At 41.4% G+C, this 18,907-nt stretch overlaps 1 protein-coding gene across 3 annotated transcripts in view; it reads right to left on the bottom strand.

Moving 5' to 3' along the window:
* LOC135351754 (E3 ubiquitin-protein ligase rnf213-alpha-like) overlaps positions 1–18,907 on the bottom strand; it is a 66,531-nt gene that overhangs the window by 33,749 nt on the left and 13,875 nt on the right. For all 3 annotated transcript variants that reach the window (XM_064550842.1, XM_064550843.1, XM_064550841.1), the window contains exons 5-37: positions 15,096–15,260; positions 14,813–15,036; positions 14,377–14,759; positions 14,090–14,325; positions 13,801–14,034; positions 13,002–13,194; positions 12,865–12,929; positions 12,481–12,808; positions 12,310–12,408; positions 11,434–11,556; positions 11,177–11,372; positions 10,620–10,931; positions 9,992–10,563; positions 9,700–9,865; positions 9,409–9,632; positions 9,047–9,343; positions 8,022–8,889; positions 7,218–7,494; positions 6,983–7,104; positions 6,861–6,938; positions 6,499–6,605; positions 6,258–6,396; positions 5,312–5,528; positions 5,031–5,253; positions 4,848–4,979; positions 4,674–4,785; positions 2,992–3,157; positions 2,755–2,926; positions 2,396–2,535; positions 815–1,132; positions 459–576; positions 168–400; positions 22–98 (exon numbers count right to left, since the gene is read on the bottom strand). In XM_064550842.1, coding sequence (XP_064406912.1) covers positions 22–98; positions 168–400; positions 459–576; positions 815–1,132; positions 2,396–2,535; positions 2,755–2,926; positions 2,992–3,157; positions 4,674–4,785; positions 4,848–4,979; positions 5,031–5,253; positions 5,312–5,528; positions 6,258–6,396; positions 6,499–6,605; positions 6,861–6,938; positions 6,983–7,104; positions 7,218–7,494; positions 8,022–8,889; positions 9,047–9,343; positions 9,409–9,632; positions 9,700–9,865; positions 9,992–10,563; positions 10,620–10,931; positions 11,177–11,372; positions 11,434–11,556; positions 12,310–12,408; positions 12,481–12,808; positions 12,865–12,929; positions 13,002–13,194; positions 13,801–14,034; positions 14,090–14,325; positions 14,377–14,759; positions 14,813–15,036; positions 15,096–15,260 — 7,316 coding nt within the window. The remainder of the gene's footprint in view (positions 1–21; positions 99–167; positions 401–458; positions 577–814; positions 1,133–2,395; positions 2,536–2,754; positions 2,927–2,991; positions 3,158–4,673; positions 4,786–4,847; positions 4,980–5,030; positions 5,254–5,311; positions 5,529–6,257; positions 6,397–6,498; positions 6,606–6,860; positions 6,939–6,982; positions 7,105–7,217; positions 7,495–8,021; positions 8,890–9,046; positions 9,344–9,408; positions 9,633–9,699; positions 9,866–9,991; positions 10,564–10,619; positions 10,932–11,176; positions 11,373–11,433; positions 11,557–12,309; positions 12,409–12,480; positions 12,809–12,864; positions 12,930–13,001; positions 13,195–13,800; positions 14,035–14,089; positions 14,326–14,376; positions 14,760–14,812; positions 15,037–15,095; positions 15,261–18,907) is intronic.

Raw genomic sequence — 18,907 nt, forward strand, 5'->3', positions numbered from 1 at the left:
ATAGGCCTGCAAAATTGTCACCTAGCTTCTGTTGAGTCTCTCTCACATAGAAGCCCAAACCAGCAGTTTCCAGCTTTCTAATCATATCCTCTGAATGCCTGTGTAGAGGGTAGTATAAAATGTATAGTATTTATAGTGACCGACTGTTATACAGTTCACTAGCTTACTTTCTGTATGGGTTGCAGGCGGCTATGAAATTAATATCTTTGGAAACTGGTCGACCATTGACTCTCCGATCACACATGACTTCCTTAATGAGTCCAATACTCTCAGTGGTGTTGGCTTCGTCAAAGAACACCACAGTGCTTAACCTGGGGTCAACTGCCTTGTTGGTCTGAGCTGTTTCTTCAGCATACTCCACAAAATTGGTGACGTCTAGGTCCGTTACTCCACCATGTATCTGCACACAAGCAACAAGATCTATTTGACCACTGAGCATGCAAGAATTGGCACTGTACCTTCAGTATGAGCATGTTCTTGAGATCCCTACCGCCCCGTGCCAGGTTACACATGTAGCGGATCAGCCTTGTCTTACCGCAGCCTGTCTCACCCATAATCACCACTGGGATGTCACATCTGTGTAACACGCCAGGACATAATAGTGATGTATCAGGATGTTATTCAGGTACTAGTTGTATGACTGAGTGTCCATAGCCGGCAATGTTAACATACTAACAGAGTATATTGAAGTAACAGTTAACCTTTTTTTAAGCAAATTGTTCTTAAAAGCATGCCTTATTTCCCCCCTCTACTTCAAAATCATGTATGACACCCTGCATACATTCAGCAATAAGAAGGCAATAACCAAACACACCTGAATCTCATCTGGATGGCCAGCATTTTTATAAGATTATCTGTGGTAAGCACATAGGTGTCATCAGGATCGTCAAGACAGTCAAATCCCATGACAGTCGCTATCTTAGTGATCATCTGGTCCTTCTTCCACCCGCGATAGTCCTCATCGAAGTTTACCTTGTTCTGTTTCAGACCTTCATAGAGCTGTGGTTTCATAATAGCGGACTCCAGCACTGTTTTATGAACCGGGTCCACAAGGTCGCCGTTTTGGGTTACCATGAACCCAATGAAAGTGATGCTCACTTTGTCCTCGTTGAAAAAGATATAAGGGTGGGAGCTGAAAGAGTGCACAGAGGTATATAGGGTATATAGGGTAGATGTGTTAATTGCAACTACCAATAGCTGCTCCTCACCCAGGCCAAAAAATTAAAGCCGCCCGGGCCACGCCTATAGTAACACCACCTCTTTCAAAAGACACTCAAGGTTAAAAGATTTTACTGCAATTGTCCCCCTCACACGATAATAAGTAAATATGTAGTGGACAATAAGTTGCAGAATTTTCCACGAGTAGATGAAAATGTGGGCGCCAAATAATAAGCGGGTGAAAATATCAAGCAGGTGATCGACAAGGTGCAAGTAGGAAATTTACTTGCTCCAAGCAGGTGCCAAAACATTTCGTGAAAATGCATTGCAACCATTGAGTAGTTACGAGCTGGTATGCGCACATGCACACAGGCATCTAGCTATTCAAATTAATGGCAAAATCAAGGTTTGGTGCTACACTGATTGTTACATGTAGACACAAATTTGTGTCTACATGTAACAATCAGTTTAGGCATTTATGCCTAAACATAAGATGATGCCTATGCAGATATGGGAACCGGATGAGCCTAACCTAAACACAATCGTCGTGGTGGTGAAAGCAAGATAAATAACTTGAATTTTGCTTTTTCAATTGCATGGTTTGTGATATTTATTGACAGTCACACCCAGACTCCGCATGAATGGAGTGGTCCCACCTCTCTTTGAGCTACCTACAAGTAGGGAAATTAAACTTGTGGACTAGCAATGACGGGATTGTAGCCTTGAAGGTGCTCTCCCGATAATGAGTGTCCTTCATAAATAATTAATGTTTGCATTCCATATTAGTTTAAATCGTACGCTTCAACGGGTATGGTCCCATCCAACCCAGTTAGCCTTGGGCTTATCTACTCCCTCTTCCAAACACACTACCGTATGACTCGTTAACCAATCCCACATCCGCAAGGGAAGGGGCTGCATGGTGGATTGCCTGTCAGAGAGTATTATAAAATCATCATACGTGGTTTGTACATGGTCAATATTGTGTGATTATTAGGTGCATGCACGTTACCACCTAAAACGTGGGCGAAATATATCATATGACATGGTTCTGGACTCTGATTGGTCGATCATTACCAAATTCAAGTAACGGCACAACTCTCTGATAGGCAATCCACCAATTAATGCAGAAATGGGACTGGCTAGCGAGTCTAACTAGTGTATACCTTGCCTGTGCATGCGCACCGATCGAGGCATAATGAAAGTATGGTTCTGTACACGTACAAAAAAATGCACATACTTATGCTCCCACTGCCTTCTAATGACAATCTGATACTGCTCCAACTGGTCATTATCATCTTCAGCTGCAGGAACAGATGGAACATCCTCCTCTAGGTTATCTCTGGCCAGCACTCCTTCCAGAGAGGGAGTTGAAAAGTCCTGTATGGGGTTGGGGTTAACACTAGCCGGTGTCAACAGCAAAATAAACGTCCTTGTACACTCTACATCATTATTAAAGTATGCCACACATTGACTGCTCCCCCTCCCCATTTTCAGGCAATAAACATTATAACCAAGACCCATGCCCCACTCTATACTGACATTGCTAATTCGCTGATGCATGCTAATCTGTATCAAGGCAAAAAATTACAGTTGCACCTGAGACATCCTGATCATAAACTTGACCACAAATCCCTTGAGACCAGACATGACATCACCTACAAGAGTCTCATCGCAGAACACTGAGTTTTCACATGAGTTGAGCTGAATGTCCAGAAACTTTGTGAAATGGTGGATTTCCGCCCAGCTGGGGTCTCTGATACCACACTTGCTATCGGGAAACACATAAAAAATTATAATGAACTGACTCAATGACAGCGTCTAAACACCACTAACCCGAGTATGATCTTGAGACAGTCTCTCTCATTGCCCTCAAACGTTCCGTCCTGGTAAGAAAACGTGTCCAAGTTGTGCTCACTTGCATGCCTCCTGAGGTACTGATACACTCTTTGTATGGTGGGGCCTTTGAACTCCTCATCGTCCATGCCAATCACATCAGCACCTGATTAGACGTATACAAGAGTAATTATAGGATGAGTCACTTGCTCTACTACCATATTTAACTACACTGCTTTGCGAGTGCTTTGACACCAAAAAATATGATGGCAAAGCCAGGTGGAATAAAATTAACGGTATGTTTTGCTTCGCTCAAAAGATAGAGTGTTTAGAAGAGGCATTAGTAAGCTTTGTATAATGTTTGTTACAAATATTAATGTACAATAACGTGCGTTTGATTGGGACAGTGCAGCTTGGCCGGAATAGCGAGGTGGTCGCATTTCAGAAAATAGCCACGGCTAAAAATGATCGACCCTACCAATTAATGACTCATTTTGCGGTTCTGTCTCGAGGATAATGATCATTGTGCTCTCTATTAAATGTAATCTGCCAAACCACACCCAAAACGTCATATCCAGCCGTAATAAAAGTATCAAATACCTAGTTTGGGTCAGCCAGTACTGGCTAGTATACGGAATAGTGAGTTTTGTGCAGTAAGCATTCATCGATCTAGCTAGCAATTCGTGCAAAACCGATAATGGCCGGTATATCGAGGTGGCCGTACTTCAGAGAGCTGGAGTAGCGAGAGTCTACTGTATCCCGTACCAATTAAGAACAATAGAAAAGGGTCACTAAAGTAGAAAGCTAGAATTAATGATCGTAGTCTGTTGCTTCTTTGCTGATCAGATCCTATTCCCAGAACATTAATTTCTAAGACTCATGCTATTTTGCTGACTTTTCTAGTCCACAGTGCATGAGACTGCATCAATAAAATTCCGTTCTCGGAAGTTTTAGCACGAGGCAAACGTAGTTGCACAAAAGATATACGGTAACTGTGTGTGTGTGTGTCTGTCTGTCTGTCTGTCCAGTCTACACTACAAGACTACCGGAAGTATGTATCATTTATATGAGGCCTTAATGATATTTATGGTCAGGGGTAGTAACACAAAAATGGAGTCTCTTTGTCAAGAATAACTTGCAACAATCTATTACAAGTGATATAGAGTATGCTCAATAAATAAGCCAGATTAACAAGAGTCTACTGTACCTCAACCACAAATAAGTGCATGCCTCGAATATAGGCATAGCTTCTTAGCTTTTAGTCACTTTTATTTGACAACGAAGCTTTAACATTAAAATCTGCCACAGTAAACTAATACTGAGGCTATCGATCCTGTAAACGCAGTGCTATGGCCATCCGAGTGAGTAGACTCACACAAACAAACGAACCAACAGACTATACTATACCATATTACTAGAATGTTGCACGAGCGTCAACAAGTGCGAAATTTGCGAGCGTTGATCACTTCGCAAAAACAGAATCAGAAAACAAAACTAGCTGGTACATGTAATGACACACGATCCTTACCAGAACGCAACAAACTAAAGGGTCAAATTTTCTGTTGATTTGGCTCATTCGCAAAGGTTTTACACCAGAATAATATTCTAGTAATACAGTAACCTGTGGCGGCCCACGCGCCTCAGGTTAATAAATATTTTATAGTACGTACATTGTATTATACCTAGCTGCTGCTGTATTTCTAGAGCCACATCTCTGGGGCTGGAACAGCAAATGGTAGGTAGTAGATTGAGCAGGTTGAGAGTTTGAAAGCCCTCCTGATCACTCTGAGCACTCTGAGAAGCGTATAAACAAGACATGCACTGAGGGATTCTAACATCAACTATACGGTACTCACAGTTCCTTCGGGTAGGGTAACCTCCACCATGTAGAGGTGGCTGGCATGACTCCTCCACACTAGCCCTCGGCTGTCACTGAGCCCCCTCAGAATGAGTAGTGAGAACAGAATACAGTCCACCTCAGCCAGTACCTGCATGAGATAATATAATTATGACAACATGTTGGTTCAAAGATGCTATACCTGTGGGGCAATGTCCAGGTGATAGATAGTGCAATTATCTCTCCCTGTGTATTTTTTAAAGTAATCCATGAGTGTGTCAGCTGTAACCACTGGCCCATGGATTGGGATGGTAACACAATTATCGTCGCCACACATGGCCGGTTTCAAAGAAGCTGCTTTTTTCTTAACATACAGGGACTTTCCCATACCAGAGCGAGTGGATGACACCACACGAACACAAGAGCTATAAGGGGAGGGTAATTTTTAGCAATCAAATGCATAATTATAATTATACTACCTACTTTTCAGGATCCACTATGGAGGCTCGTCGAGATAATGTGGGTGTGGCCTGGTCATCCAACTCCATGTTCATATGGTGCACAAAGTGTGTCTTGAGATAATCCCTACAATTATCTACCACCAGCGTCGGGACAACTGGTCGCCGGTAATTGTGTAGTCGTGAGATAATGTGCGACTTATCCTCATCCTCCTTGCTACATATCACCACCAAATGATAATCTGTACATGGCCAAGATGAAGGCATGCACTCACACCGAGACATTGTGCAATATACACAAGAAAACACGCACAACTAGAGCACTAAAGTGCAAACCGTCGGCTGGTGACATGATTACAAAGAAACCAGAGGAGTGATATAACAGTGCATGTAGTGATGTTATCATGTATGACTGAATTAACTGTCTAGCACATGCAGCAACTCAGGAACCAGACTGGAGGCATACTGAAACATTTGAGAACAGGGTTTTAGTGGCACATAGATATATGCACTGTGGACTAGAATCACAGCAAAGAAGCTTGGAGTCTCAGAAAAGTATGGCTCCTGCATGGATCCCAGATGATCAGCTAACAGCATGTACCAGGGCCAGGGACAACAAACCAGTCACAATTCTAGCTTTCTATTGTAGTGACCCTTTTCCATTGTTCTTGGTACAGGAGCAACTCAGTTGTAAATACGTAGGGTATTTCGAATAAAGGCCGTGTGTAGTTAGCTCGTGCAAGTTTAAGCTTTTATAGACAACGAAGTTTTAACATCGAAATCTGCCACTATTTAGCAAGATATTGTTGTGTGAAGGCAATCTATATATGCTGCAAACGCAGCGCTATGGCATCCAGGTGAGTAGATATACTCGTGACAAACAAGCAAACAAACAAACAAACAAACAAACAACCAACAGACTAGACTACTATACCCGTGGCCGCCCACGCGCGCCTCGGGTAATGACTCACGTGTCTTTCCCTGAGAGAGCTCTTGCAGTGATCTGAGAGCAGCATCACACACTTGGTAGGACAGCCTTTCAGCATGGGCCAGACAAAACACTCTCTTGTATTCAGGGTCACCGATAGCCCGTCGCCACAACAGACTTACCTGGGTGTGTGTATGGAGGCATACAATAATATAGCTATAAGGCCAGTACTATTAGCAACATAATTATGCTTTTACTGTACATACATGTACTGATTATTCTACCTCTTCAGTAGTAGTCTTGCTGGTACAAAGAAGGACCTCCTCTTGTGTTGGGAGTGGAAGAGCATGGTTTCCAGTGTACAGGGCCAGTACACTTCTCAGGACATTGTCTGCATGAAGAGGGTGGGATGTGGACAGTAACTACCGTATTACTAGCGAGCATCAAACATTTGTGAATTTTGCGAGATTGGCAACAATAAAATCCGCAAAACCTACTAGTAAATACACACGATCCTTGCCAGAACACAATAGTTAGATCGCAAAGGGTCAAATTTTCTGCTGATTTGGCTCATTCGCAAAGGTTTTTCACCCGCAAGTAATACGGTATACACATTGTACCACATTGTACACCATTACTAATTTACCTGGGGCTGTAACCAGAAGATTGGGTAGTCCAGCTTTGAGGAGCCTTTTGTCAAAGCTCCTCTTCTCATCCACAGCACCTGAGGAAACGTTATTTGCAAGTTTTCTTGGGGTACAATTTTACCTGGTACAACGGTGCTGACATTTTTTAGCAAAAAACCCAGTTGATCAAGCTGCAAGTGGCTGCTACTGGAATCAGAACCTTGGTACTCTACAAACTGCTCTCCATCAGCCTTAACAGCACCCCTGGAAACAATCACAATTAAGCTTAAATACCACTGACAAAAGCACAACACCTTTCTCCATGGCATATATGCATGTACATAATGTACATACAGTTATAGCTAAATAATATTTACTGGTGTTGCATCGGCTCCTCCCTGCTTATGGACCGCACAAACATTCCAGGTTGGGCCCCTTCCTCCCCTTCCTCCCTCTCCCTAGCATCCAATAGCTTCATGGCTTCCTGCACGTCCCCCATGCATTGCTCTACAGCCTCCACACAATCCTGGGTGTCATAGCCTGCTTCCACTAACTCCAGCACCCCAGGGTGACTCTCATCTACCGTCGGTATCACCACTGTCCTAATTTGGAGACTACAGTCAAGAACTGGCCCCTCTAGTTGAGCAGCAGTTGCTAAAAGCATGTGTAATGTTGGGAAGGAATCTAGATAATATGCAATAGACAATTAAGTACATGTATACTTCTACAACATAAACAATATCAAGCACCTGTGGTGCAAAATGACTCAGTGTAGGTTTGTCGTACAGTATATTGAAGGGTGCACATGCGCAGCACAATGAAAATGGAGATTCACTTCTGCATGATTTCATATTATCTGGAGGTAAAGCTTTGCAGTTCTTTTGTAGCTGCTAAATAGTTGCACTATAGCGAGGCTACTCATAAGTGGTACAGAAACCTTGTTCGAACCAGATGTTGTTACACAATTCTAAAAGACTGCTGCAACAGCATTCAATTGCGAATCAAATCCATGGCTAGAAGACTATTTATTAAATAGGCTGATATAGTTGTATTCGCAAAGGAACTGTTAAGCAGCTATATGGAATACACATGTATACACAAACAGCTTCATTGTGTATAATTCTACGGCTACACTCATAGGTATTAATGGTTTATTTTAAACCAAAGGGTTTTAGACTCACCTGTGCTGGCTTGTGATACTGACACAACTCCAAGCCTGTCATCAGAATCAGAGTCGTCCTCCTGGGGGGCATAAGGATACATCATCTCCTCTATTTCAAGTGAGCCCACACTACACTCCTCGTCCGGTGATAAGCTGTCTTCATTATTGTCACACCATCGTTCTATGTCATATATAGTCGCCTTCTTGCCACACTCATCGAAAGCTCTCAGTACGTGACCTTCAGAGAAGCCCAGGGAATTAACACAATTTGTATACACTTTATATTGATGCTCGGTCAGATCTTCACAAGTGAATGAAGGCATTGTTGAGGCTAAAGACAAAGACTGTTGCGAATTTTGTTTCTCACAAGAAGAGGAGGTGGATTCTATTACTTCACTTTCAGTGGCTGCAATGGCTGTAGCTGCTTCCACGTTATCCTCAGATATCATTGGCTCAGGCTGTTTTGTTGCTTGCAGTGATTTGATTACCACCCCACTGGTCACTTGAGGGGAGATACTCTTCAGTAGCATTAACACATTGGGTTTCACAGTGTGTGTTACATTTGTTTGAGTGAGTGTTCCCAGCTCCTTTCTTAGCTGGAGAAGTTGAAGCGTGGTGAAATAATTTAGCTCGTAGTACTTTCCACGAGCATTGTCCACACTCTGTTTCCAAGCAACCAATTTTTCATCCAAGGTCTTGATGTAATTATGTAGGGTAGCCACTTCTTCCTTGGCTCCGGCCTCATTGAATTGGACATCTTTGTCTCCGGGATGCTCTGCATTGTAGACAGCACATCGAAATGTGAGACTAACATCTGAGTAGGTGACCTCTCCAGCTCTCTGCAGGTCAAGGTACAGCTCAGCTATCCTTGTGGCACTGTGCAAAACCTACAGGATTGTTGTGTGCATGTATACATGTACATAAATGGCTTAGTATAGTGAAGAACTGTTTAACAAGTTTGGTTACAGACAATCATAGAGAGGGCCTCGGGAGCTTACTCTAACTACAATTGCTTGACCAGTCTACATGTATATCTTTACTCACATTGAGGTAGTGGTAGACCTCTGCCTTGTTCTCCGCCTTGCTCCCACAAATGAGCACCAACTTACTCTCCAGGTCTCGAAGTTCGTCCAAAGAATATTTCCGTTTGACTACATTCTGGCAACGTACACTCAAAGTTATTGTGATAAGGTCGTGAACAGTCTGAGCATTTTTTTTAAACCCAACTCTATACGTGCCATATTTTAGGATGTTACTCATTTGCCCATAAGAGGTTGTCTCCACTGAGCCCTGGGTTTCCTTGACAGACTGATACCACTGAACGTCTTTGTTACAATCCACCTAAAGTAGGGAGAAAGCAGTTTGTAAAAAAAATGTGTAAAGTGGTATACATACGCTGTACATACCAGTAACTTAGGAAGGTTAGGAATCTTTGTGAGTGAATCCCATAGTGAAGTGCATCTTTCCATCAACTCAACGTAGCCATCCGATGGTAAGATATCATAAATAAGGGAGGCAAATCCATTACCGACATTTCTGAGATGAGAGAGCTTGTCACTAGCCAAATCATCCTCTCCCCCAGCAGCAGTAGCTAGAGCTACAGTCACAAACCCCTGGATGTCCTTAACACCTGTCAATGAATTTATATATAGATAATTATGGCTGGACTGAAATGTTGTACAGCATGAATAAATTACTTTTCGTTGACTTCCTCAGCCATTCAATTATATCTTGACTTTCAACAAAGGCTTTCAGGCACTCCATTCTTGATTGTGTGTCCAAAATCTCTTTTAAGAAGTAGCCAGTTGCAATGAGTTTACAGTCAATGGAAGCTAGTGTTACATCCTTCTTGAATGACATGAGCTAAAAAGAAAACAATTAAGTGTAGAGTGTAGGCTGGTAATAATTTATACTACTAAAAATATTATCGATAGTATAATTATAAATTCCTAATAAGTATTATGGAACAAACGTTGTATACATCCTTACACTAGAGGCAAACATCTGAATAAGGGCGAAGTCACCAGACAGTTGGAGCACTTCCTTGAGTTGGAGGAACACTTGCGCTCCATCGTGGTACTCACAGATCCTCCAATAGTCCTCTATCTTTGACATTGCCCTTAGAAGTGCAGTATAATTAGGTGCAGTTGGAATATTTAAGCACTTGTGCATCCCTACAACTAAATTGGTGATATCTGCTTTGAAGGTGCTGGCATGGGGCTTTAAGCGATGGTCAACTGTTGCTAGGGTAATCTGGTGAGTAGCTAGATCATCGAGAAGCTTTTGACATTCCTCAAATACAGGCCGCCAAACTAGGGAATAGATGTCGTTAATGGTTACATCAGGAATTATCAGCAATTGCTTCATCTTTCGATTCAGAGGTTGTACAAACAGGTTGGAACTCCTGCTGTACATAATACCAAAATGGTCAACAAAAGAGTCCAGTGGTTTAGCTTCTTCAAAGCAAGACAGTTTGAGAGTTTCACCTTCCACCTGGCAGATATCTTTGATCATTCGGCATCTAAAATCTTGCTCAAGCTCTTTTTTCAGTGCGGTAATCCCTATACAGATTTTCATACCGCTGTTAGTGGCATGCAATAATAATGAATAAATATACCTTTAATAGACTCTGTCATCCATGTACATATCTCCATGTAAGCTTGCTTTCGTAACAAAAACTTCTCAAACTCGTCTAGTCTCTTATCAATAAAAGCAACAACAGAGTCGAGAGAAAGATTCTTGTCTGTTTGAAATGTTAGAGCTTCACATAGCCTACTTAATCGTACTCTTTTAGTCTTAATTTTCTCGAGGTCGTACAAGCTGATACTCCCTTCCTGAAGCTGAGTACATACTTCCTCAAATTTGGTTGCAGCACAAACACATGCAATCTGACACTCGGGCTGAAGACCAGCATGGAGAGGACTACCAACTGCATAATTATAATCATACAATTTGAACTATATATAACAATACCGTATTACTAGAATATTTTACTGATAAAAAATCTTTGCGAATGAGCCAAATCAGCAAAAATAGACCCTTTGCGATCTAACTATTGCGTTCTGGCAAGGATCGTGTGCATTTACGTTTTGCGATTTCTAATTAATCAACCCTCGCAAAGTTTGATGCTCGCAAAACATTCTATGTAATACGGTATATGATTTATCTGCTTGCCTTGTTGCACAATTTTCACATAGTTTGGCCACAAATCCCATTCAAGTAAGACATCCAGTGTAATCCAGTCATTTACCACACCTTCCGTAGTCAGTTGAGAGTATTTTTTTGTCAAAAGAGTTCCCAAAACCTTCCCCAATGGACGCGAGTGATTTGTTGTTATCTGCTGGAAGCTTTCTGTTGCACTTTCACACGGCTGCATTTGGCATAATTATGTTAGTCACACATTTACACAACTAAGTATCGAAAGCACTTACTCTCAATAGCATATTTTCAGCAGCCTTGATTGCTGCGTTCATAATCACGTCAGTCAGTACTTGGTGTTCTTCACAGTTGTCCTCCACAAGAGGCAAGAGTTGAATTGTGGTAAAGTTTGGAACCTGTACAATTCAATTTTTATTGCTGCTCACACAGCCGTACAGCCATCAAAAGTTAAAAAGAGGAGTACACCCAAATAATGTCCCGATTGTTACCTACTGTATGAGTTGTATACGGTTAATTTTACAATTACAATTATAACACCCATTTGAAACTAGAGCACTGAAGTGCTAACCCTCGGCTGTTGATGAATACCTTAAGGTGACATATTTTCACAGGTAGATTTGTTTGCGTTTTTACAGTTTTGTACATTTTGCTGGTATAAGAATGTCAATCCGGATACATTAAACAAGAGGGCGGCCAATTATTTGCAAGTACTCATTTTTGCGATTTTACTCTCATTCGCATAATTTAATACACACGAAAATATGTCACCTTAAGGTAAATAAACCAGAGGAGTCAGTTATAAGAAGCAACAAACCACAATTTTAGCTTTCTACTTTGATCCTGGTAAAGGACCACTTCAGCTGCAAATAATTAGATCTACTTCAAATAAAGGTCGCGTGTTAGCCAATGTGCATGCAAGTTCAAGCTTCTTGAAGCTTTTGTTTGCTTTCATTCGACAACAAGGCTTTAACAAACTAATAACTTGTTGTGTGAAGGCTATCCATGCTGTAAACACAGTGCTATGGCATCCAGGTAAGCAGACTCAGATATTACAAACAGACAAACAAAACAACCTCGGGAACCTATACATGCACCACAGCAAATATAATTATGTCTTGACAAGCAGTACACTCTTATCAGGGACTCACTTGGTCCACCCTTTTCGAAAGTATCTCCCGGACAATTCCATGCCACTTCTCAGTCAATAGAGCACTAGAGCACCCGACAGTTAGCAGTGATCTCCAAATCTGACGCGCACGATAGTTAGTACTTACAGGCATCTACACAAGTAGGACATAATTATATAACACATAGCTCACTTTTATTTCAGAATCACATTTTGGCAGGATTATATAATCTTTTCGTATCCTATACGTAAGTCCATTTCCAAACAAAGGTCCTCCAATTACACGATAATCATTAATCCATTTCAGTAAGCTGTCACGAACAGACGCTAACGAATTGTGTAAATCGTCGAAACTCTTCTCTCCCTTCACTTCAATGTAGAGTGCCATTGACTTGAAGACGAGAGAAAGAGACACATTAATTATGTCCATGTACTGTTCAGAGGGTGCTAAGAGAATGATTGTGCATCTATTAAAGAAGGACAGTGCTGAGTTGATCATTACAAACAGGTTCCGAGAGTACCTGAGACAAATGATATAATTAAAGTGAGTTTGGCATCTATAAAATACCCAAAGTACCTTCGAAAAACATCAATTGTCAATTTTGTGTTGATTGTAAAGATCCAAGACACCAATTTACTCGCCTGTACAGTAATGACAGCACGACATGTAATTAAAAAATGGTTCTACTAAATTATTGTGTAAGAATAACTCACATTTTCTCTTGACAAATCCTGTTGGATAAGATCTCCTATAATATATATAAGCCAAGCGGTGGACACATGTGGCAGGATCTTCTCAAACAGTGCACGCAAGTCTGCCTCCGGGCAAATGAAGACAAATGCTTGGAGCACCATTGGATCAAGCTCAAACATCTCCTCCAGTTGAGAGAAAAACAGCTTCACATAACTGTACGTGTTAGCAGAATTGATACTTATTTACAACAGACAAAATGTTCGGTACAGTAAGTAATTGAAATATCGTGATGTATATAATTATAAAACAGTTTGTTGCATTTTGTGTGGGGAGATCAAAGGAAACACTGTGCCAATATCTGCCATATGGCACAGGTCAAGCCTTGAACTGTGCCACTATCTAGATACTGGCATAGTATGGCTGAAGTTACCTAAAGCCCACCTTCCACCCAGTAACCTGAAACGGTCCGTTTTATAGTATAACACTGTTAACAGATTCAGTGGTAGGCAGAAAACGTTTTTCATGCGGCTGGTGCATTCCACAGCCGACCACAAGTAGTTGCAAACTAGTTGTCCTATAAAAGGAGTGATGTGTACACGGAAAGGAATGCAACAAATCAGTTGTTACACAGCTCACTCATGCCCACATGGGGTATATTGGCTCAGTAGTGCCTTTTCCCTCGAGGCCTGCGGCCCTGGGCCTAAGTCACTACTGAGCCAATATATCCCATGTGGCACTCCGTGCATTTGTCACAACTACATAAAAACGTTTAAATATGTATCCCCTTAAGGTAAGTCACATACACAAGCAATTTCTCACCAATGCATTCTGTTCTTTGCTGCTGCCACTCGCACGTCCACCAGTTTGAATTTTTGAGAAAGCTGACTCCAATTCTTAAACAGCATATCACAGTCATTGGAGTACAGGTCATCATAAGGCTGAGAGGAGCCACTCAGGAAGTTGCACAATGGCATAGGATACAGCCGCTCAATGCCAGATCCTTTGTTTATAGTCTGGACTATGAACCTTTGGAGCGCTATAGCTAATTGCGGTCTATATACCAAGAAAAAGGTTACAAACAGGGAAGGGATGGATGTGAAAAACATACCTGCATTGTTTAGGAGTGTAGTGACACAAGTAGTTGAATTCTACCCACTGTTGAGGCTCTGTTCCAGGATGCTTAGCACAGAGATGCTCTAAAATTAATGGAGCAAATTCAATCAATTTAGGAGGAATTTCAAGCTTGATAATACACCAAGCTAAGCACGTTGATAGTGCAAGTTGTTTCTCAGGAGGTAAAGTGTGAAGGTGCTCAACAGAAGGTTGAAGCCAGTCAAGAAAACGCTGTAACAGACATTATAAATTTTAAATCGCTAATACTATATACACACATACCTTCCTCAATGGTAGTAGTTCTCTATCTATAGAGACAAGTCTACCATTAGCATTTCGATCGGCACAGTAAGTGACCTTAATCTTAGCAAAAGACGAAAATATATGTTGCACGTCCTCGACAACTCTGTCGAGGGGTATTTCTTGTGAAAACTCAATTGAGAACACGTGTTTGTACTTTTCTAGGTACAACAGAAAGCACTGATATCTCATATCCGAATTATGGAGAACTTTTAAAGTTTCGGGGGTTTTTACACTTTCTCCAGACTTGAATCCAAAAACAGATAACATTTTGTTGGCGGCACCAGTGACAAAAGTTTCAAACACACCAGTAGAAACATGCACGTATTCTGGAAATGCCATTGAATCATATTGATGATAGGTTCCTATCGTGAACAAAACATATCATACGGGGGAAAACAAGAAGTATACAGCATACCTCTATTACTTGCCTTCTTCAAGTCTTCTTGGTCGAGTCGAAGGAAGCGATTCAAGAATTTTCCGCTATGCTGGGGTATATCATGAAGAAACTCGAAGTAGTCACATGCTTTACTTAAGGTCTTGGGAGTAAAAACCGCATACTTATATGGGATACACTTTTTCAAGAGGTCATGTTGTATTTGCAGGCGGCATGTCAACTCACAAAACATTTCATTAATATCTCTGCCAAGAAAAAACCATTATATCTTGGTGAAAACAAATAGATCTATACACACATATACCTCTCCTGAAACAGGCCAACATTTAGTTCCCAAGATCCAAGTTCTTTACATCCAAATCGGAGAAACACTTTGGAACTTTTGTCCCACTCCCAGTGTGGCTTGGGAATAATGACATGGAAGACAACTTCAAAGGGCTGGTGACTATCCGTCAAGCCAGGTAGTTTCCTGCAGAACAAGGGAGTGTGTATATATTACATATAACATGAGACCGAGTGTTTTAAAATATACGGGCACAAGCACGAGGGCGAATTACTTATATATTGCATAAAACATGAGGATTATCATGTTATAATTATAATTATCACGACGACCTTTAGTAATTGCACATCGTCAAGGGCTGTAATAGTCCTTTCCACACAACGGTACAAGGAATTTAAGTTATAGTTATACTATGGTCCGCCCTTGTGCTTGGTGGGTTTACTGCCATAAATCTCTAGCAACCATAGTATGAGTGTTATATACCCTATGTGATTGGCTAGCTATAATTGCGCATTTACTCCTATACCATGGTAACTCACTATTAGAAAGCAAAAAAAAAGCATTGAGGAGAAGCTTGCTCTACACTAGTTGGGCGGAGCCCGACCATCCCTGACAGGAGGTCGGGTTTCAAGCCTATGTCAGGATTTGTCTTTGCTGCAACTATATATAGTTGCAGCCCAATCACATTTCTACTGTGATCGGTGTCACGTCCGGTTGCGCAACCTCTAGCCTCGATTGCATGGTGATAGTGTGCATGCGTTAGTTTATTCACCAGAATCTGGGGAATCCCCTTTTTCTTTCTCTCATCAATTTCCGGCTATCTTTGTACATCAGCTTACTCTATTGCATTGTTCCAGAAGGCTTTCACAGTAGTCTGAAGCCAGAAGAGGCTCTCATCTACCTTTATGACGGTTGTATGCATGGTCAGGATGTTTTACATTGGATCTGTACAGGCTATGGGAAGTGTATGGTGCCTCAAACTGCTACTCGCGAAGCCAACCCGGCTATAGGACCATCCTAGACGTAGACGAGAGCCTCTTCTGTCTTAAAACTAGTGTTCAAGCCTTCTAGACCAACGCAATAGACGGCATAAGCCACAGCTTCACAGAACTCAGTCATAGAGACAAAGTATTAGAACATATTCTTAGTAAACGGACTAATTTCCGGTATAATTTACTAAGGTTTTACGTTCGTGGTACGATTACCCATATTCTGGGTAATTTGAAGCGCATGCGCACTATCACCCCTGCAATAGGTACCAGGCCGTATTTTAATCGGCCTTGAATCGAGGCTACGCAACCTCAAGCAAGGTAAAATTGGTTAACATCCACTTCAGAATAAGTTATAGTTATAGAACATGGGCATGAGGTATCTATGTGTTATAGTGTCCCAAAGCTCGAGGGCTTTATAGCCCGAGGGATGAGGGACACTATAACCATAGATACCGAATGCACATGTTCTAACTGATTTAGATCCCAAAACCTATTGGCTACTAGAAATGCACTAGCTTAGCAACAGTCAACCTATATATACAGCCAACCTAGCAACTGCATCATTATTCTTTTGAAAACTAATATCTGAAGTTGGCATCTCTGTGTCTCCTAAATCTGTGGTCTCTATTCAAGTCAACTGTTCCTCCACCTCTGTTTGATGGACAAAATTATAGTCCTAGCTCCACCCACAAAACGGAAACATCCAGCTCCTCCCCCAGTTTTGCAGCAAGCTAGCCCAGCACACTTTCCAAGAAACGAGCGGCTCGTACTACTCACAAAACGAAAGGAAGACACATAAGCTATAATTTGCAGCAAACAAGCCCAGCAAACGAGCGGCTCCTATATATATACTACTCTTGAACAAAGCGAAAGGAACTTTAGGAAGAAACCAAATCTAGAATCCCAGCACTTTCATACATCCAGCTCCTCCCCCATACAGCCTTGCAGCAAAAAAGCACAGCACACTGCCCAAAAAACGAGCGTCTCCTACTACTCTCGAACAAAGCCAAAAAAAGAAACTATAGTCTACTCTAGTTCTGTTATTATATTACTAGACAAAGCATCTAGCTACAATAATTTTTATGTTATTACATGTGCATCTTCTTGTAAATCACAATACAATGTAGTAGTTTGTAGCCCAGAGCAATCTATAGTACCGGTACAATAGCTCATAGTTCCCTGCTAAATACACTCAAATTATAGATAAGCTAACTTTAATGTAAAATTCATTATAGAAACTACTATAACACTAAATATTTTTTGAGCGAAAGCATAACATGGCGAGAGGCATTAGCAAGCGCACGCTTGCAACACTTGTTTACTGAGTAAAGCAACCAAACATTGATTTTAATATGGCAGCCTGCACAAAATAAATTTACAAAAGTAGAGAAAATTATCTACACGATCTTGTACCAAACATGTCTGGGGAAATATCAGAGGGAATTAGTTATAGTTATACTATGGTTCTAGGGATTTATGGCAGTAAACCCACCAAGCACAAGGGTGAGGTGTACGTGGTTTACGTTGCCATAAATCCCTGTGTGTCCAAAGAGATCAAGTTCACAAATGGCTACTATAGCTAGCTGCTTTAACAGATCTTTTCTAACTCTTGTAGCTAACAAAAAGCTAGCGCTTGTGCAAGGCTAACTCATATGTTGAATAGAAAGTTTGTGCGAACAGATGATTCTATGAAAGATTCTGAAGAGACTGCAACAGCCTTCAATGTGAGTCAAACTAGCCATAACTCGAGAAAGAAGCTTTAGTTTGCTGATCCACGACTCAAAATCCAAGAGAACGTGGCTAGAAGCCTATAGAAGCTGTTAGTTTTCATTGCATTGCAACCATTAAGCAGTTACAGCTGGAATACAGACACAGACACAGACAGTCGTATCCTTCGTGCGGCTACGCTTCGAGGCATAATCACTTGTGCATTATTCAATAGCTAAAACTTTAATTTTACATGCAGTCTTATAAATAGATCAAGCACATGGCATGCAGTTGCAACTGAAGTGATCATTTTAATGCACAGTTGATTGCAAAATGGGCGTGGCAGCAGCACTTCCGTCCCCCAGTGAGTCATTGAAAACTAATCGCAATGTCAGCACATTCCATTGCATTAAGTAAAAAGGTATATTGCACAGCTAAAATGCGCTGAAAACTGCATTAACGATTATAGCTAGCGAGTCATCTCGTCACTGGGACACCTGCGCTTACTGGGTGGGCCTTGAAAATGACTACAATGTATTATAATTGCTTATAAGCTATAAAAGCATCCTAGAATTTAAAAGCAATAATTATAACGTATTCCTCGAAGAGAGGGCCTGCATGGTATCGACTGCTTGCGCATGCGCTAACCATTAACCAGATACCGGCTAACGCAGGATAACAACGTGTATATGCTCAGTAAAACAACAACGTCACAACAAACGGAAGTGGATTGAAGGAAGTAGATAGAAAGTTCGATTAAAGGTTTCTAGCCCATCCGAGAAAGAGCTGGTAGCTACCCGTAGCCTGCTATGCTAACAAAATACCCACAGCCTGCAACAGTGTGGATGACAATCGTCTGAACGGAGTGAAAGCTGACAATAGCCTAATGGACAGGCCACGCCCATCTAATACTAACTTTGGTGAAAGTCTACTATACTACTGCTACAGAAAGAAAATAACTCACAGCTCTGTCTCTGGCTAGCTAAATAGCTCTGTGTATGACTTTCAATACTTTGTCGATCACGATATTTTCGTGATAAATTCAGTATTATAGGACATTTTAGGAATAAGTATCCAATAATGTTGCGCATGCGCAAGCAGTCAGTAGCAGGCCTTCTCTTGGGGAGGCCAGGG

Source organism: Halichondria panicea, chromosome 17, assembly GCF_963675165.1.
Source record: "Halichondria panicea chromosome 17, odHalPani1.1, whole genome shotgun sequence".
In the NCBI taxonomy this organism is placed as follows: domain Eukaryota; kingdom Metazoa; phylum Porifera; class Demospongiae; order Suberitida; family Halichondriidae; genus Halichondria; species Halichondria panicea.